Below are 25,289 nucleotides of genomic sequence, written 5' to 3'. Positions count from 1 at the left end.
TATAGTATATGGAGTCTTTCCCTCTTCACCATCTGTTCCATGAGGTCAAAAAATTACATAATCATGATGGAAAAAAGAGATTCATGTTGAAAGATTGCCCAAAGGCTGAATGTTTTCAAAGGGACTTGGAATACGTAAATCGTATCCAATCTGTGTTTTATGTGGGTGCAAGAATGCTTATGTTCACTATCTAAGCAACCGCTAGAGGGCAGCAGTAACCTCTCTACTGTATTGTTTCCATGTTTAGCTTCATATTCCTGCAGTTGTTCTCTCTTTTATCTCAAGTCCTGTCAAATTAATTTGCCTTTCGACAAAAAAAAAACTAATTTAAAATAGTATGGATAAAAAATAAAAGTGTTTCCCCTATTCCCCTGATAAAGCCCCTTCATAAGTACAACATCACTTTAAAAGAAATGGCAAAAGAAAATGGCAAAATGCAAAGCTCTTGCTAAAATGATAAACAGCCAAAATTCCATCTAGATAAAGAGTTATTTCTCAGTGATAGAAGATCAAGCCATCCCAGCAGGAATAAAGCTGTAGTAATACTAATGAGGTGGGGCGGGGAAGATGATGCACAGAACCTTACTAAGAGGCCTACCACCTTGGAGAACAACTCCAGGAGCCCAGTTAAGAGATGCTATACTCCCCTAAACTAAAACATCTGGGGCATCTGGTTGTTTATTAAGGAAGCATCTGGGTATTGGGAGCCCTTTCCCTTAATTATCATGGCATGCAACTTCTTTCCCCAAAACTTTCCAGACATGGTAAGACAACAATTATCAAATTCTCAGCCAGTCTGACTGGCATTCAAGACACTAGATCAGGGGTCTTCAAACTTGACCCTTTTATGACTTGTGGACTTCAATTCCCAGAATTCCTCAGCCAGCATGCCTGGCTGAGGAATTCTGTGTGTTGAAGACCACAAGTCAAAAAAGGGCCAAGTTTGAAGACCCCTGCACTAGGTTAACTGGGAGGTCACTAGATTGAGACAGGTTGGCATAAAAACATAAAGAGCAACAATTAGAATACTTTTAGTAATGTGGAGTTGGCTTTTTTGTCATTATCCTTCCCATCGTGAGATTCCATACACAATGCTTTGACATTTCACTCAAAATATCTCATCATAAGTTATATTAATTTTTATTCATTCAGCAAACTGTAGTTCTATTATTAGGAGAAAAGTTGGGACAGAAATATTTTAAGCCCACTTATAAATTCAATAGGTTTAATAAAATCCTTTAACCTTTAGTAAACAGAATGACCATCTGATCGGTTGGATTCATACAATGTGCTAAGCCAAAATCAGGCCACAATTATGTCTTAGTGCAGTGAGGGAGCTGAACCATTAGTTTCACATCTGTGTTTTGAAACTGAGGAACTTTAGGGCTGCACAGAATTTCAAGCCACTAGTGCAATACAGTGGCTTCTGTAGTCATCCAACCATCATTGCACCCAGTGGTGGGATTCAAATATGTGAACAACCGGTTCTCTGTGTGGATGCCGCTTCTGGAAGTCCATTCTGGGCCTGGGCAACAAAAAAATTAGCTACCAGTTCTGCCAAAGTGGTGCAAACTGGCTGAATCCCACCACTGATTGCACCAATAGAAACAGGTACAACTTCACTTGTTGTTCAACAATAGCTGGGTGATGAAAGGATAAAGTTTTGTCCGCAATTGTTTTTACTGGGCATTACTACTGACATTACTGTTGTGGACACTAAGTTGATGTTGAATTTAATTATGGCAGCAAGACTTTTAGTAGGGCAATATTGGAAGAAGGAAGAGCTGCCGACCATAGAAGAATGGACTTTAAAAGTTTCCAACCTGGCGGAAATGGCAAAGATCTCAGCGTACTTGAAAGACAATTCGCAACAGAGATATATTGTGGAGTGGAAAAAATGGATTGATTACATTCAGAATAAATATGGGACTAAAAAGTTTCACTTAGCATTTGAATAAGTATTGATGATGGGTGATATTTATATTGCTTGTAGTTATTTTATAAGAGTTAAAGTGCGACAGATTTAATAATTATTGTTGTTTGCATATGGTAGATTATGATTGTTTTTACTGTCATACCTTGTATTTAGCTCTGGGAAGTCGGGGACGGGGGAGGGGGTGGGAGGGAGGGGTAGGGGAGGGTTGGGAAGAGGGGAAGGGGTTGGGAGGGGTTTTGTTTTGTTTTGTTAAAAATAAAATGTACTGTAAAACTTTTCAATAAAAAAAGAACAATAGCTGGGTGATGGTATGAAGAAGCTGTAAGTTAGCAGGACAGAAAAGACTTTGGTGTGTATTGTTAGCCCCTGTGCTATGGAATTATCAAAAGTATATATCCATCTTTACCTTCAGCTTTGTGCAAGGCCATGGCATGCAAGCGTTGTTTATATACTGTTGATCGCTGAGCTTCAAATTCATTTTAAAGCTGGATTTTGAAGTCTGTGGTAATGTAAGAGAGAGGAGATGCTTCCAGGTAAAACTAAATATTGTACTTTTTCTCATTTGTAACAGTGTTTACTGAAGAGACCTGAGAATACCATGTGCTATTCTCATCTTCTCAGGGAAAACCCAATGAGGAAGAAGATGGCTCCACATCATTTTTGATAGGTCATACTAGGCATCTTCTGTCCAGAAACATTTGGTAACATCTCTTCCCTGTCGTCTTCATGGTGGCAGCAAAAACATATCAGCCAAGAGTACACAAAAGTGTTAGAACAATCGGGCTGATGGGAACACGTTAAGAGGATAGCAGGTTCCAATCAATGACAGGGGTACAGGATCACCATTACACATTCCTTCTATTTTTTTTTTGTCACTGTGCAATTTTAAGCCTATGTTCGCTTATAATCCACTTCTATAAAATGGAAATAGATTCTTACTGCTCATTTCTGAAAATTGGGCAATGTGGCCTCATTTAGTCTGGCAACAGCGAAGTTCTTATCCTCATTGATTCCCTCAAGAAGAAGAAGAAAAAAAGCTCTTTTTTGCTCCCTTCCTGAGTCTTCTTTTCTCCACACTTAGAATAGATGTGAGAATGAAACAGAAAAGAATTTCAGCTGAAACAGTTCCAGTACAAAAATATACACATAAAACCTCTTTAAAGACTGTGACGTGAAGTGTGAAAAGGCGAGATGTGTTGGCAGGGTAGATAGAGCTGTTTTTCCAAAAGCCTTGTGAGGCTTTTTATCTCTTCTCTGGATGACCACCAGCCAGTGGGGTGGTGGAGGAGATCCTGGCTGTATCAGAGTCAAGGTGCTGTTGACAGGGAACAGCAGACCTTTTCTTACAAAATGATTGGACTTTCCACAGCCAAGAAGCCCATTTTCATGGGGAAATGTTAGCTTTCTGGCCTGGCCTCCCCTGGACTACAACTTCCACCACCCAACATCATCCAATGGCCTGGAGTAATGGAAGTTGTAGACCCAGCTGGGGGAAGACGGCCTACAGATATAACCCAAATATCCACAACTACCTACAGTAGGTGCTCAAATCACCCTGTGAAAGGCAAATGGGGTCTGAGATCAGGGCTAGTTTCTCTCAGCAGAGGTGGGGAAAATGCAACCTCAAATGTTATTGGAATTATGTCACTTCTGACAGCCACAGTTTTTTCCCATCCTGCAAGGAGGAAACGAGAAGGCCAAAAAGCTTTCTAAAGAAGAAAAATCATTGCCTTAAGCAGAATAGGTGCCATTTGCAAACCAAATAAAATGAAATGTATTGCTATCATCAAAGATCAGTAATATGGGAGCCCAGGGGTTCACTTAGTCCCCTCCCAGATGATGGTCTGCAGGTCGTTAAAAACCTGGCTTTTCTCCCAGGCCTTAGGAGATGACATTTGTGGAACGTGATTGATTGTTATTTAGTCTGCCTGGTCATTTTTTTTCTTTTTATCCTGTTTTAAGTATAAGCCACCCTGAGTCATTCTGGAGTAAAGTGGCTTCTAAATCTACTAAATAAACCACATTGGCTTTACAAATGTCCATGTTTATGTATGGATTTATTTATTACACTTATATTCACCCCCCAGACAGTGGTGGGATCCAGTCGGTTCGCACCACTCCAGTAGAACCGATAGCTAAGTTTTTGTTGCCCAGGCCCAGAACAGACTTCCGGAAGTGGGATCCACACAGAGAACCGGATGTTCACATATTTGAATCCCACCACTGCCCCCAGACCTTGTGACCCGGGGCAGATAACGATAAATACAAGTAGTCCTCGACTTATAACCACAATTGAGCCTAAAATTTAAGTTGCTAAGTGAGAAATCTGTTAAGTGAATTTTGCCCCATTTTATGACTTTTCTTGCCTCATTTGTTAATTGAATCACTGCAGTTGTTAAGTTAGTAACACGGCTGTTAAGTGAATCTGGCTTCCCCATTGACTTTGCTTGTCAGAAAGTTGCAAAAAGGGGGATCACCTGACCCCGGGACACTGCAACCATCTTAAATATGAGCCAGTAAATGACGTGATCCTGGGGACACTGCAACGGTCGTAAGTGTGAGAAATGGTCATAAGTCACTTTTTTTCAGTGCCATTGTAACTTAGAACAGTCACTAAACAAACGGTTGTCAGTCGGGGACTACTTGTACAAGATACAACAATTAGAACGTTCCCTCTAAAATATAAATCAGTCCACCAAGGAATAATATCATAAACATGTCTATCTCAAAAAGCGCAGTGTGCAACACAGAAGTTCTGAGATTTTAACAGCCGCCACACAGACTTTCAAAGAGCCGCTTTCTCTGGTATGTAGATGTAAGCATTAGGAAAGGCCACAGTTTGCATTCCTTTCTGTCCTGCAGCTGCTAAGGCTCAGAGCCTTTGTTGGGAAGGAAGTGGCAACCTAGAGTTATTACACAACCCGGAGTTTTTGTTCCCTCTGTTCCACTAACAAATCTCTCAGATACCGTAATGTTAATCTGACAAACCCTAGCCCAATTGCCTTCTCACAATCCATTTAAAAGCCGAGAGGGTTGGGGAGTAAATCACCTGTAAATATTGGGAGAGAGAGATAGGCAGAGTTGAACAATGGGAGTGGGTCACCTCTAGGGCCTGGGAAAGAGGGGGGGGGGAAAGCGCCTGCCTTGCCAAACAGGCCTCCAATTCAGGCTACTGATCCCTTTTAGCCCTAGGCTTGTCACTGCTTCTCTCTGCAGAGCACAAGGGAAGCAGGCATCAGACCTGTTTGCCTCATTCTTGGATGGCGTCCAGTGGCAACAGCCCCATTCAAAAAGAACTGGGAACAAAACTGCAAGAAGGCGCATCCCTGAGAATGGGTGGAACAAGAGCTCTTGGCCAGGACATAAAAAAAGTCCCGTCAGCGACAGGAGATAAGGCAATAAGGAGAGAAACAAGAACAGTTGGATATCTAACTGGGAGATCAGAATGGCCCTTTTAATAAGAGGATGACTCCGACTCACTTAGAACTAAAGAATGTATTAGGAGCATTATGGAAGGGCTTTGCCAAGGCGAGGGGTCGGTGGGGAAGAGGGCAGAATGCAAGGATTAAAGAGGAAAGAAGAGGAGGGGGGGAACAGCCAAAAGGAAGCTCCTGCATCCAGGAGAGTGACAGATCCTACCAGCAACTGATTACTTTTCTCGGTCAAGACCCATGGACTTTTAATATCTGGCTTGGCAGCCTGAAATTTTAATATGTTTTCTGGGTTTAAAATTAAGACGGATGGTCAGTGCTTAACTTGCCACATTTCTTTCTGTCACAAGGAGGTGGAATTGTCCAAAGCTAAGTAGATAGTGTTGATGCTGATAGGTGTACTTGGCTGCAAGGTGTGGGACATTATTCTCAAAATATTTATGTCATTTAGTTAAGACCTTCCACATCCAAGCCGCAGTGACCCAGATTAGCACTACAGTACATGACCTCAGACAATAAAGAGTTTTTCCTCTCCCTTTGCTGGAATCGTTTGGTTATCCAAAAGATTTTTTTCTTTTGCAGCCTTGATATGATATGCTTATTTAATTCTAACAAGAGGTGCAAAATCTGGAATTAATTGATATTTTGGAATGAATTCTGCTGTTTTCCTGCACATGATGGTTGTGACCCACTCAGGCCAGGAATCAGATGTTTTCTATTCTTTTTCTTTTTCCAAAATGAAAGGCAGTCATTGAAAATAAGGCACTTGTACAATTTCCTTCCATGCAATCCTGTTCAATCCATTATGACCAGCATTTATTTTCATCGTAGGTACAAGTTAGTTAAAAAGAAAAAAACTTTTCCCACAGGATCCAAAAAAATTGCTCACAATAATAATCTGACTGAAATTTTATGTACAGACCAGGAATTCCCTTCACAATTTTTTTTTGTTAATGCATTTATCGTGCACTAATTTGAAGGAGAAAAAGTTCTTGGAAATAAATCAACTGCTCTGTTATAGTTTGGACCAACGGACCAGATAAGAATATGCCTAACCTTTAAATCTGACGTTCAGAAATAAGAAAGGGCTGAAGAACCAGCATGCAAAATTATCTTCCATAAAGATCCACATGCATCAGTCTACTATTAAAAGCACAGTTGCATTGGCCAACCTAAAAATTGGTACCCCTACATGCAAATTGAAGTGCTTTCTTTGTTTTATAAGATTTGTCCGACGTGAAAATGTTTCGTTGGCCAAGTATAATTTCTCACTCTTTAGCATACTTATCATGAAACTGAAAATGATATTACCCGTGATATTACTCTGCTTCTTCCTCAAGATAAAAGGAGAGAAGCATTAAGTTATGACTGCCCTCCAGTGAAGAAGCTTAAAAATCCTTTCCTGATCTGGTAGCAGCAGCGGTTCTTGAACAGATCAAAAGAGTCCTCAACACATCCCTCTAAATTAGGTCTGTCTATATAACTTTCACACTTTGGATTGGAAAAGCTGAAACAAAAGAATGTTTGTAGTGCAAGCCTACCTTGGGGACTCTAAGGAGTTAGGATGCATCATTCTTGTCAAACACATGCACCCCATCCCCATCAAGATCTTCCATTTGGACACCAAGCGATTCACCTGTAATGCAGGTGAAAAACAATGTCTCGATCTGCGATATCTTCAGCTTGGAAATGCTTCCCAAATATGGCTGGAAGTCTTGGTAAATGAGATGTGAAATTTCCTAGGAAATCAGTTGTGAATGGACCAGATGCACAGGATCCTGAAAAGCCTGAGGAAATTAGCGTACAGACAATATGCCCAATAACACGGTGACAGATGCTGTAGCTGGAAATATTCCAGTGCAGGTGTGCAGAAAAAACATTATATCTGCTACTAAAAACATGATTTGTCCTTGTAATCCCTGGGATCACTTCTTGAGGCAGGATTTCTGACATAAAAATTCTGGGTGGGCATCCTTGTGATGTCAGGGCCATAAATCATCTGCTCTATTGAAGAAATGGCACATAGGGGTTTGATGGAAAATATTATTTATTATGAGAATACAGGTATAATCCTAATTAATTAAAGTGATGAAGCTAGGGTCCCCTGGTTCATAACTCACATTTGCTGTTTTCCTAATTCTTCTCGTCACTGAATCCATTCTCATTAAACATTTCCGCTTAAGAGGGTCTTCCCTGCAAGTCCAAGAAGAACTAAACAGCCCTATAGAAAGAAAAATGACCAGTGTATGTGTGTGTGTGTGTGTGTGTGTGTGTGTGTGAGTGCGTGCGTGCGCGCGTGTGCATGCACACAATAGTTGCAATTGGTAAAGCACTGCTGGACTGTGCAGGCTTTTCACATCACCTCTTTTGAGAAGGCCTGATTGGGGAAAGTAAACAGAAGGAGGCCTCACGACAAGAGAGCGTACCTGTATGGGGTGTGCTTATTTCAACACATTTTCTGAGCCCAGGTTCTGGAAAACGCCTGCTGAAGAAAAGTCACAATCATCTGAGCCGCGGCTGTGGCCTCATCAACCGGCAATTGCTGATAGGCCTGTGCTAAATCTAATTTAGCTAAAATAGTGCCCCCTTGCAAAGAAGCTAAAATGTGATTGACCACAGAAACAGGGTAAGCGTGTTGCTTAAGGGCTTTATTAATTGTACATTTATAGTCTGCACATATCCTAATTTCCCCGTTGGCCTAAGTGGGGTGACTATAGGAGTTTCCTACTCCCCACCATCAACAGGTTGTAAGACGCCCTGTTCTATAAGCTTGTCTATTTCTGAGTCAATTTTATGTTTGAGGGCAAAAGGGACTCTTCGTGACTTAACCCTAATGGGGACTACGTTGGGGTCTAGCTTGAATGAGATAGGGGGGCCTGTGTACTGTATGTTCCAAGGGCAGAATCAAAAACGTCTGCAAAGTCCTCGCAAACTGATGAAAGGTTTGCAGCTTGTGTCCAATTGATGCCAGTTATCTGAATGCCTAAGGTATCAAACCAATCGAGTCCCACAAGACTTGTTCTCTGCCCCCCCTACTACTATGACATCCAGGTGCCCATAAAACCCCTTAAATTTTACAGCCAAGGTGGCTTCTCCCTTAACTTTAACTTGAGCATTTTGAAAGTCAGTTAAGATTATGTCTGAGGGCATCAGCTTGGCCCATTTGTTACTGCGCCTGCACACAAAACTGAAGGTGTCCTGGGAAATAATGGAGACAGCAGAGCCAGAGTCCAATTCCATTTTACAAGGGACTCCTTGTAGCTCTACCTGCAGTTTGAGTTTAGGGTTGAGGGGGCGTCGAGCGGCATACGCTTCTACGGCTTCTACAAAACCCCACACTTAATGGACCCTGGGCCCAGGTACCTCTCCTGGTCAGATCTTCCGACTGGTGTTTGGGCCACCAGTCCCTCTGGCAAGCTCTGCAAACCATTGCGATGTGGCCTGTTTTGCCGCAGACCTTGCACGTGGCTGACCGGAATCTGCAATCGGCGCAAAAATGGTTGCCACCGCACCCTTTATATCTAGGTAAGAGAACTGCCTTGTAAGTGTTCTCTTGCTGTTTGCTGCTGCGATGCTGCGCGTCAGTTTGCTTGTGGAGCTTGTTGACTTCAGGATCTTCCTCCTCCAAAGATTCCTCTGAGCGTTTCGCGTCCTCATGGTGGACTGTTTCTTCATGTTTCATCATTTTGGCAGGCTGGACTGTTTGGACTGCACCCCCAGTGGCCTCATCTGCCATAACTTCATCTTGAGCTTCTGAGAATCTTAAGTTCGGTCTGGCAAAAAGTCTTTGTTGGAGCGTTCGGTTCCATAGGCTGCAGAGGAGCTGGTCTCGCAGTTGCTCCTCAAGGTTCGAAAATTTATAGAGGCGTGCAGCCTGCCTCAAGGCCGTGATAAATTCTGGTGCTGTTTCACCGGGTTGCTGCACTCGCTGATCAAACGTGAAGCGCCAGGCAATTTCTGACATCTTTAGCTGAAAATGTTCTCCCAGCTTCTTCTTGAGGTCCGTGTAGGAAATCGACTCTAGCGGTGTCAGAGTGAAGAGGTTTTCGGCCAGGTCGAAAGTGGCTGGGCCACACATGCAGAGCACCGTGGTGGCCTTCAGCCCATCTTCTGAGATTTGGTTTGCCCGGAGGTAGTTTTCTACCTGGGACAAGTAGGAAGACCATCCCTCTGGGTGTTTGACGTCGAATTCACGAAGTCTTCTAACCTTCGGCATTCTGTCTTCGGCTGGTTCCTGCAGTTTTTGATCCTGCTTCCCAAGGCCCAGGGAATGAATCCACTGAGCACGTGGTCACTAGCGTGGCTTGCTAGCTGACCGTGGGGGGGGGGGAAATGCCTTTTCCCTCCAGGCGTGGGCTGCCTCTCCCCTAGTGGACTTCAGCTCTTTTTGGGAAGCAGGATCCCACCTTCATCGCCAATGTTATGTCGCGGGTTCTTCGCGCAGGAAAGAAGACGAGGCAAGTGAGTTCAGTAAAGCTCATGGTTTATTGCTTGCAGGATCTGAACTGAGAATTGGGCTGCAGCTTGCAGCAATTTATAGCCAGGCCCCTAGGTGGCAGCCAATGGGTTTAAAGCAACCATTGCCGCCTAGGGGCAGCCAATAGCAGCACTGGAGACCTGGAGTCTGGGTTGCTGGAGAGCCATTAGCTGCTCCAGCTTACCACGTGATGCTATAATTGAGCCCAATACATAACTATTATTGTTGTTGTTGTTGTTGTTGTTGTTGTTGTTGTTGTTATTATTATTATTATTATTATTATTATTATTATTATTATTATTATTATTATTGCGAGAAGATGTGAGGCACCATTCTGCTCCATTGTGTATCTTCCCAAAAATGTCCAACACACCTTTGGACTCCATTGGAACACCAGCACAGAACACCAATGTTTCTCTTTGGAATTTAAATAGCACATTTGACTTTGTGGAGCCACTGAAAAGGTTCTCAGGGACTCTCAGGGGTGCTAACTCTGAGAACCACTGCATTATGAAATAGAATGCTTAATAAAATTGAGTTTTCTGGAATTACAGAGGAAGGGAAATGTTGGCCTTTAAAAATGTACAGTTGAAAATATATGAAGAATCTAGATCATGCAAGTTATAACTTGGACTAACAGACAGTCTAGTTTGGGAGGTAGATCATTTATGTTTAACCATTTGCAGTCTAAGATGAAAAGTCACACAATCTTTCCTGGAAAATGGGAACAGGAGGGGAAACACGCAAGTCCCTTTATATTTGAAGTCAAAGAGAAGGGAGAAAGCCATAGAAGCTGTAAAATGCAGCGGGCTTGGCTGCAAGCCAACTCTCTTGTCAATAGCAAATTATTTAATATTAAAAAAGAGAGAAAGGAAGAAATCATCTTGATTTACATCATTCCTCATCATGGCTAACATGTTTGGTGCAAAGACAAAATGCTGACTCGTGAAGCCTCAAGAGGGCAAGCTAAGATTGAACTAGAGAAATAATTGAAATGGTTTTACTCCTCTGAACACTGTTTCAGCCATGAAGCACTAGAATGGGTCCTGCTTACACTAAAAATGTAGACTGATACAGGGTTTTATAGCATTCCTTTCCATTTTGGGTGGATCTGGGAGCAGCCATTATCAAAATGTGTGTATATTATTCCAGTAATTTTTTTCCTACAGGGATACAGTATAACTAAGTGGCTGGGGATGATGGGAATTAAAGTGCAACACATAAGGAAAATCTTGCAAAATGTTGGGGCATACATTTAGGGTTGATTTTGTTAATTACCATTTCTTTAGGTATGTTATCTTGGCAATTATTTTGTTAAGATATGTTGTACCTTTTTACAATGCTAAGATTTGTATGTCATCAGGCAAGAAGAATCCAAACAAAGCCACCACGCTAACAATGGAACAACTATGCTTGAATCTCTATTTTCTTCAAGGTTGTGGCATAACCCAGTTTATACCACAACATTTATAAGATTTACTTTTCTGTTCACTGATATTACACAGGGCAGGGAATCCCTCTAATCCAGTGGTGGTATTCAGCTGGTTCGCACCACTTCATCAGAACCAGTAGCTACTTTTTTGTTGCCCAGGCCCAGAATGGACTTCCAGAAGCGGCATCCACACAGAGAACCGGTTGTTCACATATTTCAATCCCATCACTGCTCTAATCCATCACTTACTTAGGCTCTTATGTATTCAGATATATCAGGTCACACCTGATGTGGTATGGTAGGAGGACAGAAATGTACAGAAACTATCAAGAAGGCCCATTACTAAAGAATCCATCCCTGTTGCTCCATCCCACCTTTTCGTAATTTGGTTAGCATTGACTATTTGTAGGGTCACTAAGAGTCAAAAACAGCTTGATGGCACTTAATGAATTAATCACACCTAGCATCTTGGGACGCGGTGGCTCAGTGGGTTAGGACGCTGAGCTTGTCGATCGGAAGGTCGGCAGTTTGGCGGGTTGAATCCCGAGTGCCGCGTAGCAGAGTGAGCGCCTGTTACTCGTCCCAGCTTCTGCCAACCTAGCAGTTCGAAAGCATGTCAAAATGCAAGTAGAAAAATAGAGACCACTCCGGTGGGAAGGTAACAGCGTTCCGTGCGCCTTTGGCGTCTAGTCATGCTGGCCACATGACCACGGAGACGTCCTCGGACAAGCGCTGGCTCTTCGGCTTTGAAACGGAGATGAGCACCGGACCCTAGAGTCGGAAATGACTAGCATGCATGTGCGGGGGAACCTTTACCTTTACTTTACCTTTAGCATCTTGTAGTTAGCTATATGAGGCCCTGAATCCCATTAATGTAGGACCCAAAGTCCCTCAGGATTATGCTGTTAACTGCAAATTACAAATTTCTGGAAATATAATTGTGGCAGAAGGCTAATAAATAGTTTCTTCCTGCAGAATTCCTAAAATAGCCCCAAACGCTCTTCAGAAATACTATCACATCAGCAATTATGCCCTTCGTTCCTCAGAGGTCAATTTGAAAACAATTGAAGTACAGAATCAATTACAAGAGTTGCCTGCTTCTGCCTTAAAGGAACTTGTTGAAAAGAGAGGAAGTATGTCAGCCATGCATTTCATAGTCATGTTTACTGGCCCCCTTAGGCTACATTGCCAAGTGCATCATTGTTTCAATTAAAGAGAACTGCTCACCTAGTAGTATTGTAAGAACTGTGTACACATAGAGATAAACCACATTAACACACCATTCAAAAAAAAGACAATAATAATCCTAGGAAAGAACAAAAAAAGACTAGAATATATATCCCCTCCAGCAGTTCATATTCAGATAAGGAGGGATCAGCACCGGACAAACCATCAGGCAGAAAGCAATTTTCTAATCAACAAGTCACCAAGGGAGAAACTATACCACTATCAAAACTGGCAGGGCAAGCTGCTGCATTTCATCAGGCAGCAAACCTCACACTCACTTACACTGATGATGTTACCTTGCTGGTCTTCAAGCAAACAGCTGAATGCTCAGGGGGCATTCAGAACACCACTGGGAAAACTTCATTACTTTAGGGCAGACATGTCAAACACAAGGCCCGGGGGCCAGATCCGGCCCATGAAGTGGTTTCATGCGGCCCGCGAAGCCATCCTGGAAACAGTGAGGGAACGGCCCCCTCTGCCTTGGCCCTGGCCCAGAGACCCTCCTTCTGCCAGAGACCCTCAGATCTGCCCCTGTTCTGAACCAGCCTGCTACCGGCCTTGCAGAAAGGCAACCCCTGTACAAACGGCAGAGGCTGGAGAGCGTCTGAAGCTGGAAGGCGTCTGCCAAGATTTATTACACAAACAACAGAACAAGAAACAAAACACTGGAACTGTGATCCTCAAATGGAGCGGTTGCTTTCAGCAACCAGCCCTTCCCCAAACACTCCCTTTATTAGAGTTCAGGGCGTGGCCTCCCTGTGCCTCCTTCCGAGGAGTCCCACAGCCTTTCTCTGCTTGTTCCTGCTTGACTGCCTCCTGCGTCAGGCGTCCTTGAACAGGGCCAGCTGTGGGTCATCATCATCCGCGCTGTCGGGCTCACGCAGCTGAGAAGAGGGCCCTGGCTGGGGGCTCTGCGAAGCCTCCAAGCCATCATCAGCAAGTTCGTCTTCAACACCCTCCTCCTCCCCCTCGTCTGAGTCATCCGAGACATCCGAGCCGGCTGCCGGACCCACAGGCTGGCCCTGAATCACAACAGCCCCAGGCCTCCATAGGCACCCTTGATGCGAACGATGTAGAGCTGGCCACACCCACCCAGTAGGCCATACACACTCTAGCCACGCCCACCCAGTAGGCCACGCCCACCCAGACCATACCCACCCGGCCCCCTGAGGGCAACCGCAATGCTGATGCAGCCCTCAATGAAATTGAGTTTGACACCCCTGCTTTAGGGCAAAGCTGAACTAGCCTAAAAGTAAAAGCGGGGAGAGGGGAACCAACTGATCTTCACTGACTGTTGGATAAAGTCTTGCCACCTTTTCTGTGGAGTCTTTGGTGCTCTCTAAGCTTGCTTGTTTTCCTGTAGATGTTTCATTACTCAACTAGGTAACATCCTCAGTGTAGCAGAGTTCAACCCTGAGCTACAAATATTCTCTTCTATTGATGCCTTATTCTTGCTGCAGCAGAAGGATTGGAGGGCCCAGTCATTTACTTTGCCCATCGTAGGACAAAACTATATTGGTTGTGAGTTAGAACAGAGGCAGGATAGGCTCAATAGGGGTGGTAGCAAATTCATTGGTATTGTTATCTACTCAAGGATGTGTAGGTAGCATTTTAAGTCAGATGTGCGATAAGGTCTGTGCACATACCTCAGTGAGATAAACTTGACTGTGTGAACAACACCTATGTGAGTGTGCTGCACAGCAAAGCAAATCCCCAATTGTTGATTAGTCATTAGGGCCCAATACAACATAATGATTTGGTAGGATCAGCAGTGTCCTCTAGTGTAATAGCAAAAGAATCCTTTCATTTTCCTTTTGCTGAAGCTTTAAAAGGGGAACAAAAAAAATCACACGGGAAATCCATGGCAAACTCAAGAATTAAATTCAAGGCATCATCACAATGAATTTTTGATCTGAATGCTTTATTAAATTAACAGTGTAACTGTGCCGTCATTCAGTTCCCTGTCCCTTAGGGTTTTTTTCCACTGGTTTTAACACCTGGGTCACTCCATTTTGGCACAGCTTTATTTTTTCCACGTCCAGATTTAAGAAAGATAAAAGATATCATCATGAAGGCCAATGGAAACATCACCATCCCACTGGCTGCTGCTCAAAGGGCTCCTTTTTAAAAAAAATACATGCAATGAAGGGGATGTGTCTCTACTGCCAGCACATCACGTTACAGATGTGCATCGAAAGCAGCTGAGCCACTGTAGCAAGGAAGAAGAGCCTTCGTGTTGCAAGGCAAACACTGCACAGAATGAGTGCAAGTAGATTCTCTTGCTATGCAGTGGTGGTTCATGCATCCGTTTGATGTGAATACTCAGAGTCTACCAAAGCAGGGAACCAACCTATGGATGGGTAGAGATTACAGGTAGTCATCGACTTACAACAGCTCACTTAATGACCATTCAAAGTTACAACGGCACTGAAAAAGTGACTTATGGCCATTTTCCACACTTATGACTACTGCAGCAGCTTCAAGGTCATGTGATTTATACTCGGATGCTTGACAAGTGACTCACATTTATGACGGTTGCCATGTCCCGGAGTCACGTGATCCCCTTTTGCGAACTTCTGACAAGCAAAGTCAAGGGGGAAGCCAGATCCACTTGACAACTGGGTTACTAGTTTAACAACTGCAATGATTCACTTAACAACTGTGGCTAGAAAAGTCGTAAAATGGGGCAAAAACTCACTTAGCAAATTTCTCACATAAATTTTGGGCTCAATTGAGGCCATAAGTGCTGCTAATCATGGACACCTTCACACATTACTCTCGCCACCATAACATCTCTCCCTTTCTTTCTTTCTTTCTTTCTTTCTTTCTTTCTTTCTTTCTTTCTTTCTTTCTTTCTTTCTTTCTTTCTTTCTTTCTTTCTCTTATAATTGTAGCACATAGAGCCATGTTGATTTTCACTGAGAAACTGAAAAGAAAAGAAAAAGAATAATTTTTAAAACTAGTGGAGGAGGCAAGGTAATGAGAAATCCTACCTATCTGAGATCGGTTGAAGAAAATAGACTTTTGGAGGAGGGATTATTAATTTGTGACTGTAAGCAGGCTGGCATAGACAGTGGTTAATCCTCTAAAGTTAATCCTCTGTCTGATTAAAATATGAGGCCACACCCCTAACGGGAGATTTCTCTTACCTTCTCTTACCTTACCTCTCATTTTGAGTCTCCTGCCTACATCAAAACTCTACCAAATACTGTACTCAAGTAGTTTGGAGGTGTACAAGGAGGTACTTAAATGTAGCTGCAACATACGGAACAGGATTTCTAGCAACAAATCCAAACTATTAAAGATGATGCTGAGATTTAGTTTTCATAATAAAGACTTAGCTCTTACAATGAAAAACCCTACATGTTTTTTAGTTCTCAGGGCTGCTAATGTAATTCTGTCCAAAGCTTCAAACCTCAGAATCTTCTACAAGTAGAATTCGCAACAATTGCCTTGTTTAACAACTGTTTGAAATTATGAAGATGCTAAAAAGGTAACTTTATAACAATGATGTCGGTGCAGCATCCCCAAGGTCATGTGATTGCGGTTCTGCTGCTTCACAACCAAGTGAGTATTTATGACCTTCACAGTATCTCACAATCACGTGATCACCATTTGTGCCCTTCACAGACCGGCTTCCAACAAGCAGAGTTAATGGGAAAGCCAGCAGTAAAGTCACAAGCCATAGTCAAGTGATAATTCTTTTAAGGACTGCTTAAAAGGACTGCATAATCTTCGGCATCGTTTATTCTCCCAAACAAATTTTTAATTATTCTCTAAGGTTGTTTAAAAAGTAAAGCAATTCAGTAAACACAAAAGGTTCTGCATTATCAAAAGGAAATTATTTAATAATTTAATTATTTAAATTATTTAATCCTGAGGGATGGAGGGAGGGAATAGAATGACAGTGTTATGGCAGGTGATGAAAAAGCAATACAAAAGAGAAATCAGAAAAAAAGAAAAAAGTGCTAAGAAATCTTGATGAAAATTGTAGTTGCTTTTTTTAAAAAATTTCCAACACATCAACTGAAAGAAATTTACTTGAAAAGGAACAAAGCAATAACAAGAACATAAAGGTGGAATAGTTTTCTCTGACATAATAGATCTTGCAAATAGCTTTGCAAAACAGAATGATAGGTTTTAGTCAAAACAGAAAAGAGAAGCTTCCTCAGGAATAATGTTTATCAAAATCTTTATTTACGTACTTACTTCATTAATATGCCATCCAATTACAGGGGTTCTAGGCAGTTAACAATCTCATCATAAAATATCCATTAAAAAACAAAAAATGTTTAAAAACAAAACAAAATCATAAGGTAAACCCAGAAAGTAGAGAAGGTGTGTGCTTGTGAATCCTATTCCTAATTTGAGCATCGCCTCCTCTTCACCTAGATATTATGTTGATATTATATACACAACAATGTAAAGTCACAGCTGCCAATTCTTTATAACGGTTTTGGCCTTCATACACTTCAAGTTCTTCCCAAGAACTTAGGAGGTCGTAATATATCAACATAGTAGATGTGCAGATCCAAGCAGTGTGGACTGTTGTAATTGACAGATGGAAAGTTTGTCAATGCCCAGATTTCCTAAGTGCTGTCCAGGATTTTTGGTTATGACAACTGGTATTGTCAACTGGGACCATCATGGCCGGTGGATGCCATAATTTCAACTTCAATTTTTAGATCTTGATATTTGTGATCTTCTCAAATTCTTTGTCTCCTATTCTACTATCACCTGATATTTCCACATCAACTATCCATGCTTTCTTTCTTTTTTTTCAATTACAGTTAAATCTGGTGTGTGTGATGAGCCAAGGCTTTATCAGTTTGTATTCGGAAGTTCCACAATATTTTAATCTGCTCATTTTTATTACCTTTTTCAATTCTATGTTTCCACCAATTTTTCATTACTCACCGGCACATGATACGTTTTTACAGATGCTCCAGTGAATCGTTTTGGCGACTATGTTAATGTCATTTATAATCAGTTTGTATGATCCTGAATGAGCTAAGTATATGATTTACTGTTTCTTCTGCTTCTTTGCACAATCAGCAATTTGAATGATTTTTCAATTCCGGCCTTGTTTGCATTCATTCAAATAGCTTGCTCTTGAGCAACCAAAATCAAGCCTTCATTTGTTTGCTTTTAATGTTCCAGTTTTAAGTCATTGCCAGAATAACAGAATAATAGATTTGGAAGGGACTTTGGAGATCTTCTAGTAGTCCAACCCCCTGCTGAAGGCAGAAGCCTTGTACCATCGCAGTCAAATGATCGCCGTGACCACTGCAGCCATGCTCACCCAGTAGGCCATGCCTTCCTACCCCCGCCTGAGGGCACCACAATGCTGATGCAGCCCTGGCACTTTGAAATAAATAAGTGGGTTTTGGGTTGCAGTTTGGGGACTCGGTCTCTAAAAGGTTTGCCATCACTGCTATAGGCCACCCAACCAGAGGTAATAAAAACAAGAAAAAAGTTAAGGAAATGATTGGTCCATTAGTGGGAAAAAGTGACAAGAAGGTGACAAGCAACGGGGAGAAAGCAGAACTACTCAACTCATTTTTTGCATCCGTATTTACACAAAAGGAAAAAACAGTCCAACCTATCAAAAACAGTACCGTAAAAAACAGATTAGAAACACAAGTTAAGATAGGCAAGAAAATGGATGAGTTCAAATCACCAGGACCAGATGGACTACACCCCAAGGTTCTGAAGGAACTGGCAGATCCTGGAGCACTGGGGAACTACCAGAGGACTGGAAGAGAGCTGATGTAGTTCCCATCTTCAAAAAAGGGAAAAAAATGGATCTAGGAAACAGCAGACCTATCAGCCTGACCTCAATACCTGGGAAGATTCTGGAAAAGATAATCAAGCAACGAATCAGTGAACACCTTGATGCGAACAAAGTTATCACTAAAAGCCAACATGGGTTTGTCAAAAACAGATCATGCCAGACAAATCTTATTGCATTCTTTGACCAGGTGACAAAATTAGTGAATCAGAGGAATACTGTGGATATAATTTACTTGGACTTCAGTAAGGCATTTGATAAAGTAGACCACGACCTACTTACTTGATAAGATAGAAAAATGTGGGTTAGACAGCATCACCAACAGATGAATTCATAGCTGGCTGACCAGCTGTACTCAGCGTGTAGTCCTCAATGGAGCCACATCTACACGGAGGGAAGTGTGTAATAGGGTGCCCAGGGCTCTGGTTTGGGCCCAGTGCTCTTCAACATCTTCATCAATGATTTGGATGAGGGGATAGATGGGGAACTCATCAGATTTGCAGACGACACCAAGCTGGCAGGAATAGCCAACACTCCAGAAGACAGGCTTAAGATACAGAAAAATCTTGACAGACTTGAACATTGAGCGCTATCTAACAAAATGAAATTCAATGGTGAAAAAGTAAGGTTCTACATTTAGACAAGAAAAACCAAATGCATAGTTATAGTATATGTGGTACCTTGCTCAATAGTAGCAACTGTGAGAGGGAACTTGTAGTCCTAGTGGACAATCACTTAAATATGAGCCAGCAGTTTGCTGCAGCTGTGAAAAAAGCCAACACAGTGCTAGACTGCATTAATAGAGGGATAAAATCAAGATCACATGAAGTATTAATACCACTTTACAATGCCTTGGTAAAACCACACTTGGAATACTGCATCCAGTTTTGGTCACCACAATGTAAAAAAGATGTTGAGACTCTAGAAAGAGTACAGAGAAGAGCAACAAAGATGATTACTATTATTATTATCTGCAAATTTGATGAGTTCCGCTCCCATCCCCTCATATAGATTATTTATGAAGATGTTGATGAATATTGGGCCCTAGAATGAATCTTGAGGTAACCCACAGCACACTTCCCTCCATGTAGATGTAGTTCCATTGAGGACTACCTGCTGACTGTGGTTGGTCAATTGTGAATCCATCAATATAGGACATTATCGAACACAACTCAAAAGAAAGAAGATGTATCTGAAATTGGATAATCTGATCAACTGGACATATTTATTTTAAAAAATGACATGGGCACAGTAGACTTTATAACTGATATCTTTTGAAAAGAAATGGTTTCCCTATGTTTTATTTTATCCCACAGGCCCAATATTGAGGACAAAGCAGTTCTGGTACACTGATTGTGTCTGTCTATTTATCCTTCTTTCTCTTCTCTCATACCCCTCCCATAAGCGAAGGGGATCCTAATGATTCCTATAGCAAATGGGATGTCTCAAAGCAAAAAGGAAAGTCAGGCTGAGATTAACCAGAAATCAGTGAAATTAATTTCAGAACAAACCAATGAAGCCTCAGGGGAAAATGTGCCCAGCCTGTGTGCAGACAGATAAATCAGCATTCTTTGCTAGGATGTCAACTGCCTGATGCTAAATCAAGAGGATAGAAAGGAGGGAAGAATAAGTAGAAATCAAGGTTGCCCCCAAAGTATGCCATCTGGTGCCAGAAGTGTGACACCACCTGGCTTCTTGTTACTTTAATTGTGTGGACAGGCCAAGGATGTTTCTTGGCAAGAGGACAAAGCATTCTGCACAAATGCAAAGGTTAACTTGCCATTAACACAGAATCAGCTTTGAAGTTCAAAGCGGATTCTAGGCCTGGTACAAATTAAGGTTATCTTTCTCCCATTCTGTTCTTTCCTGGCGCAGAATAAATATCCAAGGTTGTTCTTGAGCATAGTGCTCTTAGTAAGAAGGAGAGTTCTATCAGTTAAGACTTTCAACCCCAATATAAATGCCTTGGCTAATCTGGTTGAACACAAAAGCTCCCTTATAATTTGAAAAGAGATTGTTCTTGTGCCAAAGAGAAGAAATCCCAGTCCAGCAGGAAGAATCTAGATTCTCAAAAGAACAGAATACTCTCATAGCCCGACCAGAGCACCAGGACTATTATTTCTTTATTCAAATTATTTAGTACTTGCCTTTTGGGATACACAATCTGTAAGTGTATGGCTTGTAAGTGTCTCTATATAAGCACTCTCATGCTATCAATCTTGAGCAAGTCTCCAGAATCCTTTCTCTGGGGCAATGCTGGATAGACAAGTGAAGAGTTAAATATCCCATACATCTACTGAGACTGCTCAAGCTAATAGCATAATTGCAGGAAATTAGCCCAACTGCATTGTGCCACCCAGGGGAAACATTCCTTGATTTCTCTTACTGTAGTCTTTATTAAGAAAAATCATTCAGAAACAACAGCAGATTGAGCTAAACAGGCTATAAATTGGCACAGAAGATGCCACTTCATGATTGCTTTTGGAAATTAAACACGCCAGTGTGAAACAAATCAGAATTAGCTGAGAGGGATTTTTTTGTGGTCAAACTTTGGGCATCTATAAAGCCAACCATTTCCCCCTACTCTTCTGAAGAAGAAAGCCAGACCAGCACTAGAAGAGCCTTGGCAGAGACAATGCAATAATACTGGACCTCATCAGAGCCTAGCTCAGTATTGCTGGCACAGGATGGCAATAGCTCTCCACCATTCAGGTGCGCATTTTGTTCCATCTGCACCTGGGGAAACCAGGGCTTGAACTTGCAACCTTTGGCATGCAACACATGAAACAGATGACTGAACTATACATTAAGCGGCTCAGCAGGGACGGCTGATGGTATTCTAATTATGATGTGAGTTTTTTAGGTGGGTTAGAATGTTGGTCAGCAAATCAGGGAGAAGAAATTTTGGAAATGTCTGCATTGGCTGTAAGTACCTGAGAAGGCAACAGGCCAATTACCTGTAGGTTTCCGTTTGCACACAGAGAAATGCTGCATAATATGTGGTGACAAGCGAAGTGATGAGTGTGGAGGATCATATTTGTCTGCTAATGACTCAAAGGCTGTTTCCCTGGGGGATCGTGTTCCCTGACACTCCCCCACAACCATGGATGGCTTAATCAGGAGAAAGGACAAGGTAGTCGGAGGCTGCCAAGAATCTTCTCAAATGTTTTCCTTGATCCCATCAAAAAGAACCCCACACCTTTCATTTTCTAGGCATTCCTGAAGGACATTCTGCAACAACACTTATTTGATGTGTGTGCTTTGTGTGTGTGTGTGCACACGCGCACATGCACATAAATAACTCTACATAGGATGTCCACAGCTCTACACTGGATTATACTAAAAGCCTTATAGATACTTTATGAGCATTTCGGCAGGTTCAACAGCTGCTCCCTTTGTAAGTTTTATTTATCTTGGCTTCATCCCAATGTTCTTCACAGCTGCATACCTAAATAAAGACCAGGTTATTCTCAAAGAGCCTTGATAGATAGGATTTTTTAAAAAGGAAGAGAGAGACAACTTGCTCATACTATCTGGTTTTGAATCCGGACCTCCCCAAGTAACGGCAAATATGCCATAATGCCTTTCTACTTACTTCCAATGTTTTTGATGATATTTACTCAAGGAAAAAAGAACTTCTTTGAAATATTTCAGCAGTTATCAACCTCTTGCAATCATTTGTTAACTACTCTGCCTAGACTGGAGTCCTTTTAACAGTGATACCTGCTGGACTTGTCCACATAATGAAGTACTCTGAGGTAGATTTTTAAGGCACACATAGTTCATTCATTATCACAAGGTCACTGTCTGTTAGATCTCTCATCATGATATGGCATACACTGACAGGGCACCTAAGACCACAGGAAAATTAAAATCACCTGGGATCTTCTTTCCCATTGGTTGTAGGCAAGCTATCTTTCACATTAGCCTGTTTAATCGAGGAATGCCCTTAAACTTCCAAAAGGGATATTACCTGGGGGAGGGAGATGGATTATTTTTTATCCCACTTTTATTTATTTTTATAAATAACTCAAGGCAGCAAACATATCTAATACTCCTTCCTCCTTTTATTTTCTACACCAGAGGTCCCCAACCTTTTGGGCACCAGGGACCCGTTCCGTGGAGAGAGGTTTTTCCATGGAGCGGAGAATACGTGGTTTTGTGTGCTGCCTGCATCCCACGGATGGCGCTTTGCTTGTTTGTGCGGCCCAGTTGCTGGCATGCTGCGGCCTGGTACTGGTCCACGGACCAGGAGTTGGGAACCCCAGTTCTACACAATAACAACCCTGTGAGGTGGGTTTGGCTGAGAGAGAGTGACAGGCCCAAAGTCAGCCAGCTGGCTTTCATGCCTAAAGCAGAACTAGAACTCACTATCTCCTGGTTTCTAGTCTAGTGCCTTTCCTTAACCAATAGACAGAAGTTTTCTAGTGTCTAAAATCATCGCTAGATGTTCTGACCAATTATATTGAGGACTATACAATGGTTATGATGATGTATTCCAAAACGTCCAAAGTTGTGTAAACTACAGTATAACCCCAAATTTAGAACTGGCTGAGAAACTTGGCTCCCAAATATATTTTAATTATTTCCAGACTTCCTATGACTGCCCATCTATTTTTATTCATTTAAACGTCTGGCACAGATAAGCGTGCCATTCTATTGCAGAAAGTAGGGAATCCTGTAATTTGCTTAGATGTTTCTGAAGTAGCCAACAGAATACTTTCCCCACCCCCAGTTCGAACTACCTTGCGTGCCATTAACAAAGAGAGGGAGGATTGTGACGATGGGGCCCACTGCCAATGAAGCCTCCGGGCCATGTGCCAAACAAACCAGTAGTACTTGAGAAGGATGCTTATAACAGAAGAAAAGAGTCGGAAGGGATCTTGGAGATCTTCTAGTCCAACCCCCTGCTTGAGCTGAGACCCTATATAGCACCATTTCAGACAAATGGCTGTCCAGTCTCTATGTAAGTGATTCTTGTCTCGCCCTTCTTTTACAGGTTGTCCTCGACTTACGACAGTTCATTTAGTGACCATTCGAAGTTAGAACGGCACTTTTAAAAGTGACTTACGGCCCTTATCACACTTATGACCATTTTTCACCCTTATGACCATTGCAGCATCCCCATGGTCACGTGCTTTACATTGGGATGCTTTGACCGCTGACTCATATTTATGACGATTGCCGTATCCCGGTGTCATGTGATCCCATTCTGGGACCTTCTGACAAGCAAAGTCAGTGGGGAAACTGCAGCGATTCACTTAACGAGTGTGGCGAGAAGAGTCGCAAAACGGGGCAAAACTCACTTAACACATTTCTCACTTAACAACGTCAATTTTGAGCTCAGTTGTCGCGGTAAGTGGAGGACTCCCTGTAGTTTCTTTTCTTTTTTTTCCCCCCTCCGGACAGACGAAACAGCCCCCCACCCGCCCCCCCCTTCACTTTCAATCCTGCTACTATGGTTTTCCCTCTTCCTCCGTACCTCCTTGCGCTACCTCGGATCATTCAGCTCCTGCTAGGGACGCGCAGCGTTTTAGACTAGACGCAGGGGTCTTCAAACTTGGCCCTTTTATGACTTGTGGACTTCAACTCCCAGAATTCCTCAGCCAGCATGCCTGGCTGAGGGATTCTGGGAGTTGAAGTCCACAAGTCATAAAAGGGCCAAGTTTAGAGCACCATCGAACGGGCCGCTATGCCGACGCAACAAAAGGACGCCGCGAGGATGACCGAAGGCGATCCAGATGCCGCCTCTCCGCCTCCTCTCTGCTCAGACCTCTTTCCAAGCTGGAAGAAACTTCCCGTTTAGTTTCCCTCTTGCGCCGCCGGAGTTCCCCCTCTGCCGACCTAGCCCTCAGCCCGCCCCCAGCTGCTTCCTTCGGCAGCTCCACACGCGCCGCCTCTCGTGGCTTGGAGCGATCCTCTCAGGAGTCTTCAAACTTGGCCCTTTTATGACTTGTGGACTTCAACTCCCAGAATTCCTCAGCCAGCATGCCTGGCTGAGGAATTCTGGGAGTTGAAGTCCACAAGTCATAAAAGGGCCAAGTTTGAAGACCCCTGCTCCACGTCCTCCGGAGCGCTGCCGGACGGCTCTCTCGCTCTCTCTACTTACCCTTGGCAGCTGTTTCCTCTTCCTTTTGCCCGGCTGCTTTGGGGCTTGCTCTTCCCGCCTCAGGGGCGCCAAAGATAGCAGGGGGCGAGGGGTTCCCTCACAGCACCCGAGATTCGCCGTCCATCCCATCCAACCAGGCTCTCGCGGTGAGGATGGGTGATTCCGACCCTCAGTCTCTGCCCTGGACACCAACCGGGCCGCGAGGTTCAAGCCATCCTCCCCGTGCCCAGCTGTGCAAGCTCCACAGCGGGCACCACGGAGAGTGGAAGAGACTGCCTGGTTGGCTCACCCTCTGGGCTGCCGCTGCTCCTCCCTCCTTCCCTCCCTCCCTCCCCTAGGCCTGCCTGAGGTACCTTTCTTCGTGTGGGTGCCTCTGTCTCTCCCCCCTCCCTCCCCCTCTCCCTCCCTCTCTCACACACATCATTACCCGCAACATTACACCTCAGGGAGGGAAGGCCATTGCTCCCAACCTAGGTGGCACCGTGCCTAGAGAGAGCCCAGGCACCAGCCTGGGAGATAGTGAGATGAAAGAGGATCTATTTTCTGACAGTATCCCAGAAGAAGCGGGGAGCGGGGGAGGAAAGAGTCCATGAAACTGGCACATGTTACAGCTCCTGGCTCAGAGCGACAAAGAGAAATTGTCCCTGATTTAGAGAGAGGAGAGAGGAGAGGAAGGACGCAAGGGCGCATGATATTGGTGGGGGCGGAAAAGCAAGCTCTATAATGAAGTGAAGGATTGTCTGCTTCAATACCTCAGGAGTCTCCATGCCAGGCTGTGGGGGTGGTGGGGATGTACAACTGCCACCTCCCAAGGTGAATCGTTGGCAGTCTTCATAGGAACGGACTATACAGTAATATCTGCAGATGCTTCATGTGTACAAACTAT

At 43.1% G+C, this 25,289-nt stretch overlaps 1 protein-coding gene across 1 annotated transcript in view; it reads right to left on the bottom strand.

Moving 5' to 3' along the window:
• LOC308674215 (tensin-1-like) overlaps nucleotides 1-24,688 on the bottom strand; it is a gene marked incomplete at its 3' end in the record, with an annotated part of 269,738 nt that extends 245,050 nt beyond the window's left edge. The window contains exon 1 of the mRNA XM_081338525.1: nucleotides 24,404-24,688. Within this exon, the coding sequence (XP_081194651.1) occupies nucleotides 24,404-24,532 (129 nt within the window). The 5' untranslated portion in view covers nucleotides 24,533-24,688. The remainder of the gene's footprint in view (nucleotides 1-24,403) is intronic.
• Between the last annotated feature and the right edge of the window lie 601 nt (nucleotides 24,689-25,289).

Source organism: Vipera berus, assembly GCF_964194415.1.
Source record: "Vipera berus genome assembly, chromosome: 1".
NCBI lineage: Eukaryota > Metazoa > Chordata > Lepidosauria > Squamata > Viperidae > Vipera > Vipera berus.
The sequence above is the reverse complement of the archived record's forward strand: the minus strand, read 5'-3'. Positions and strand labels throughout refer to the sequence as shown.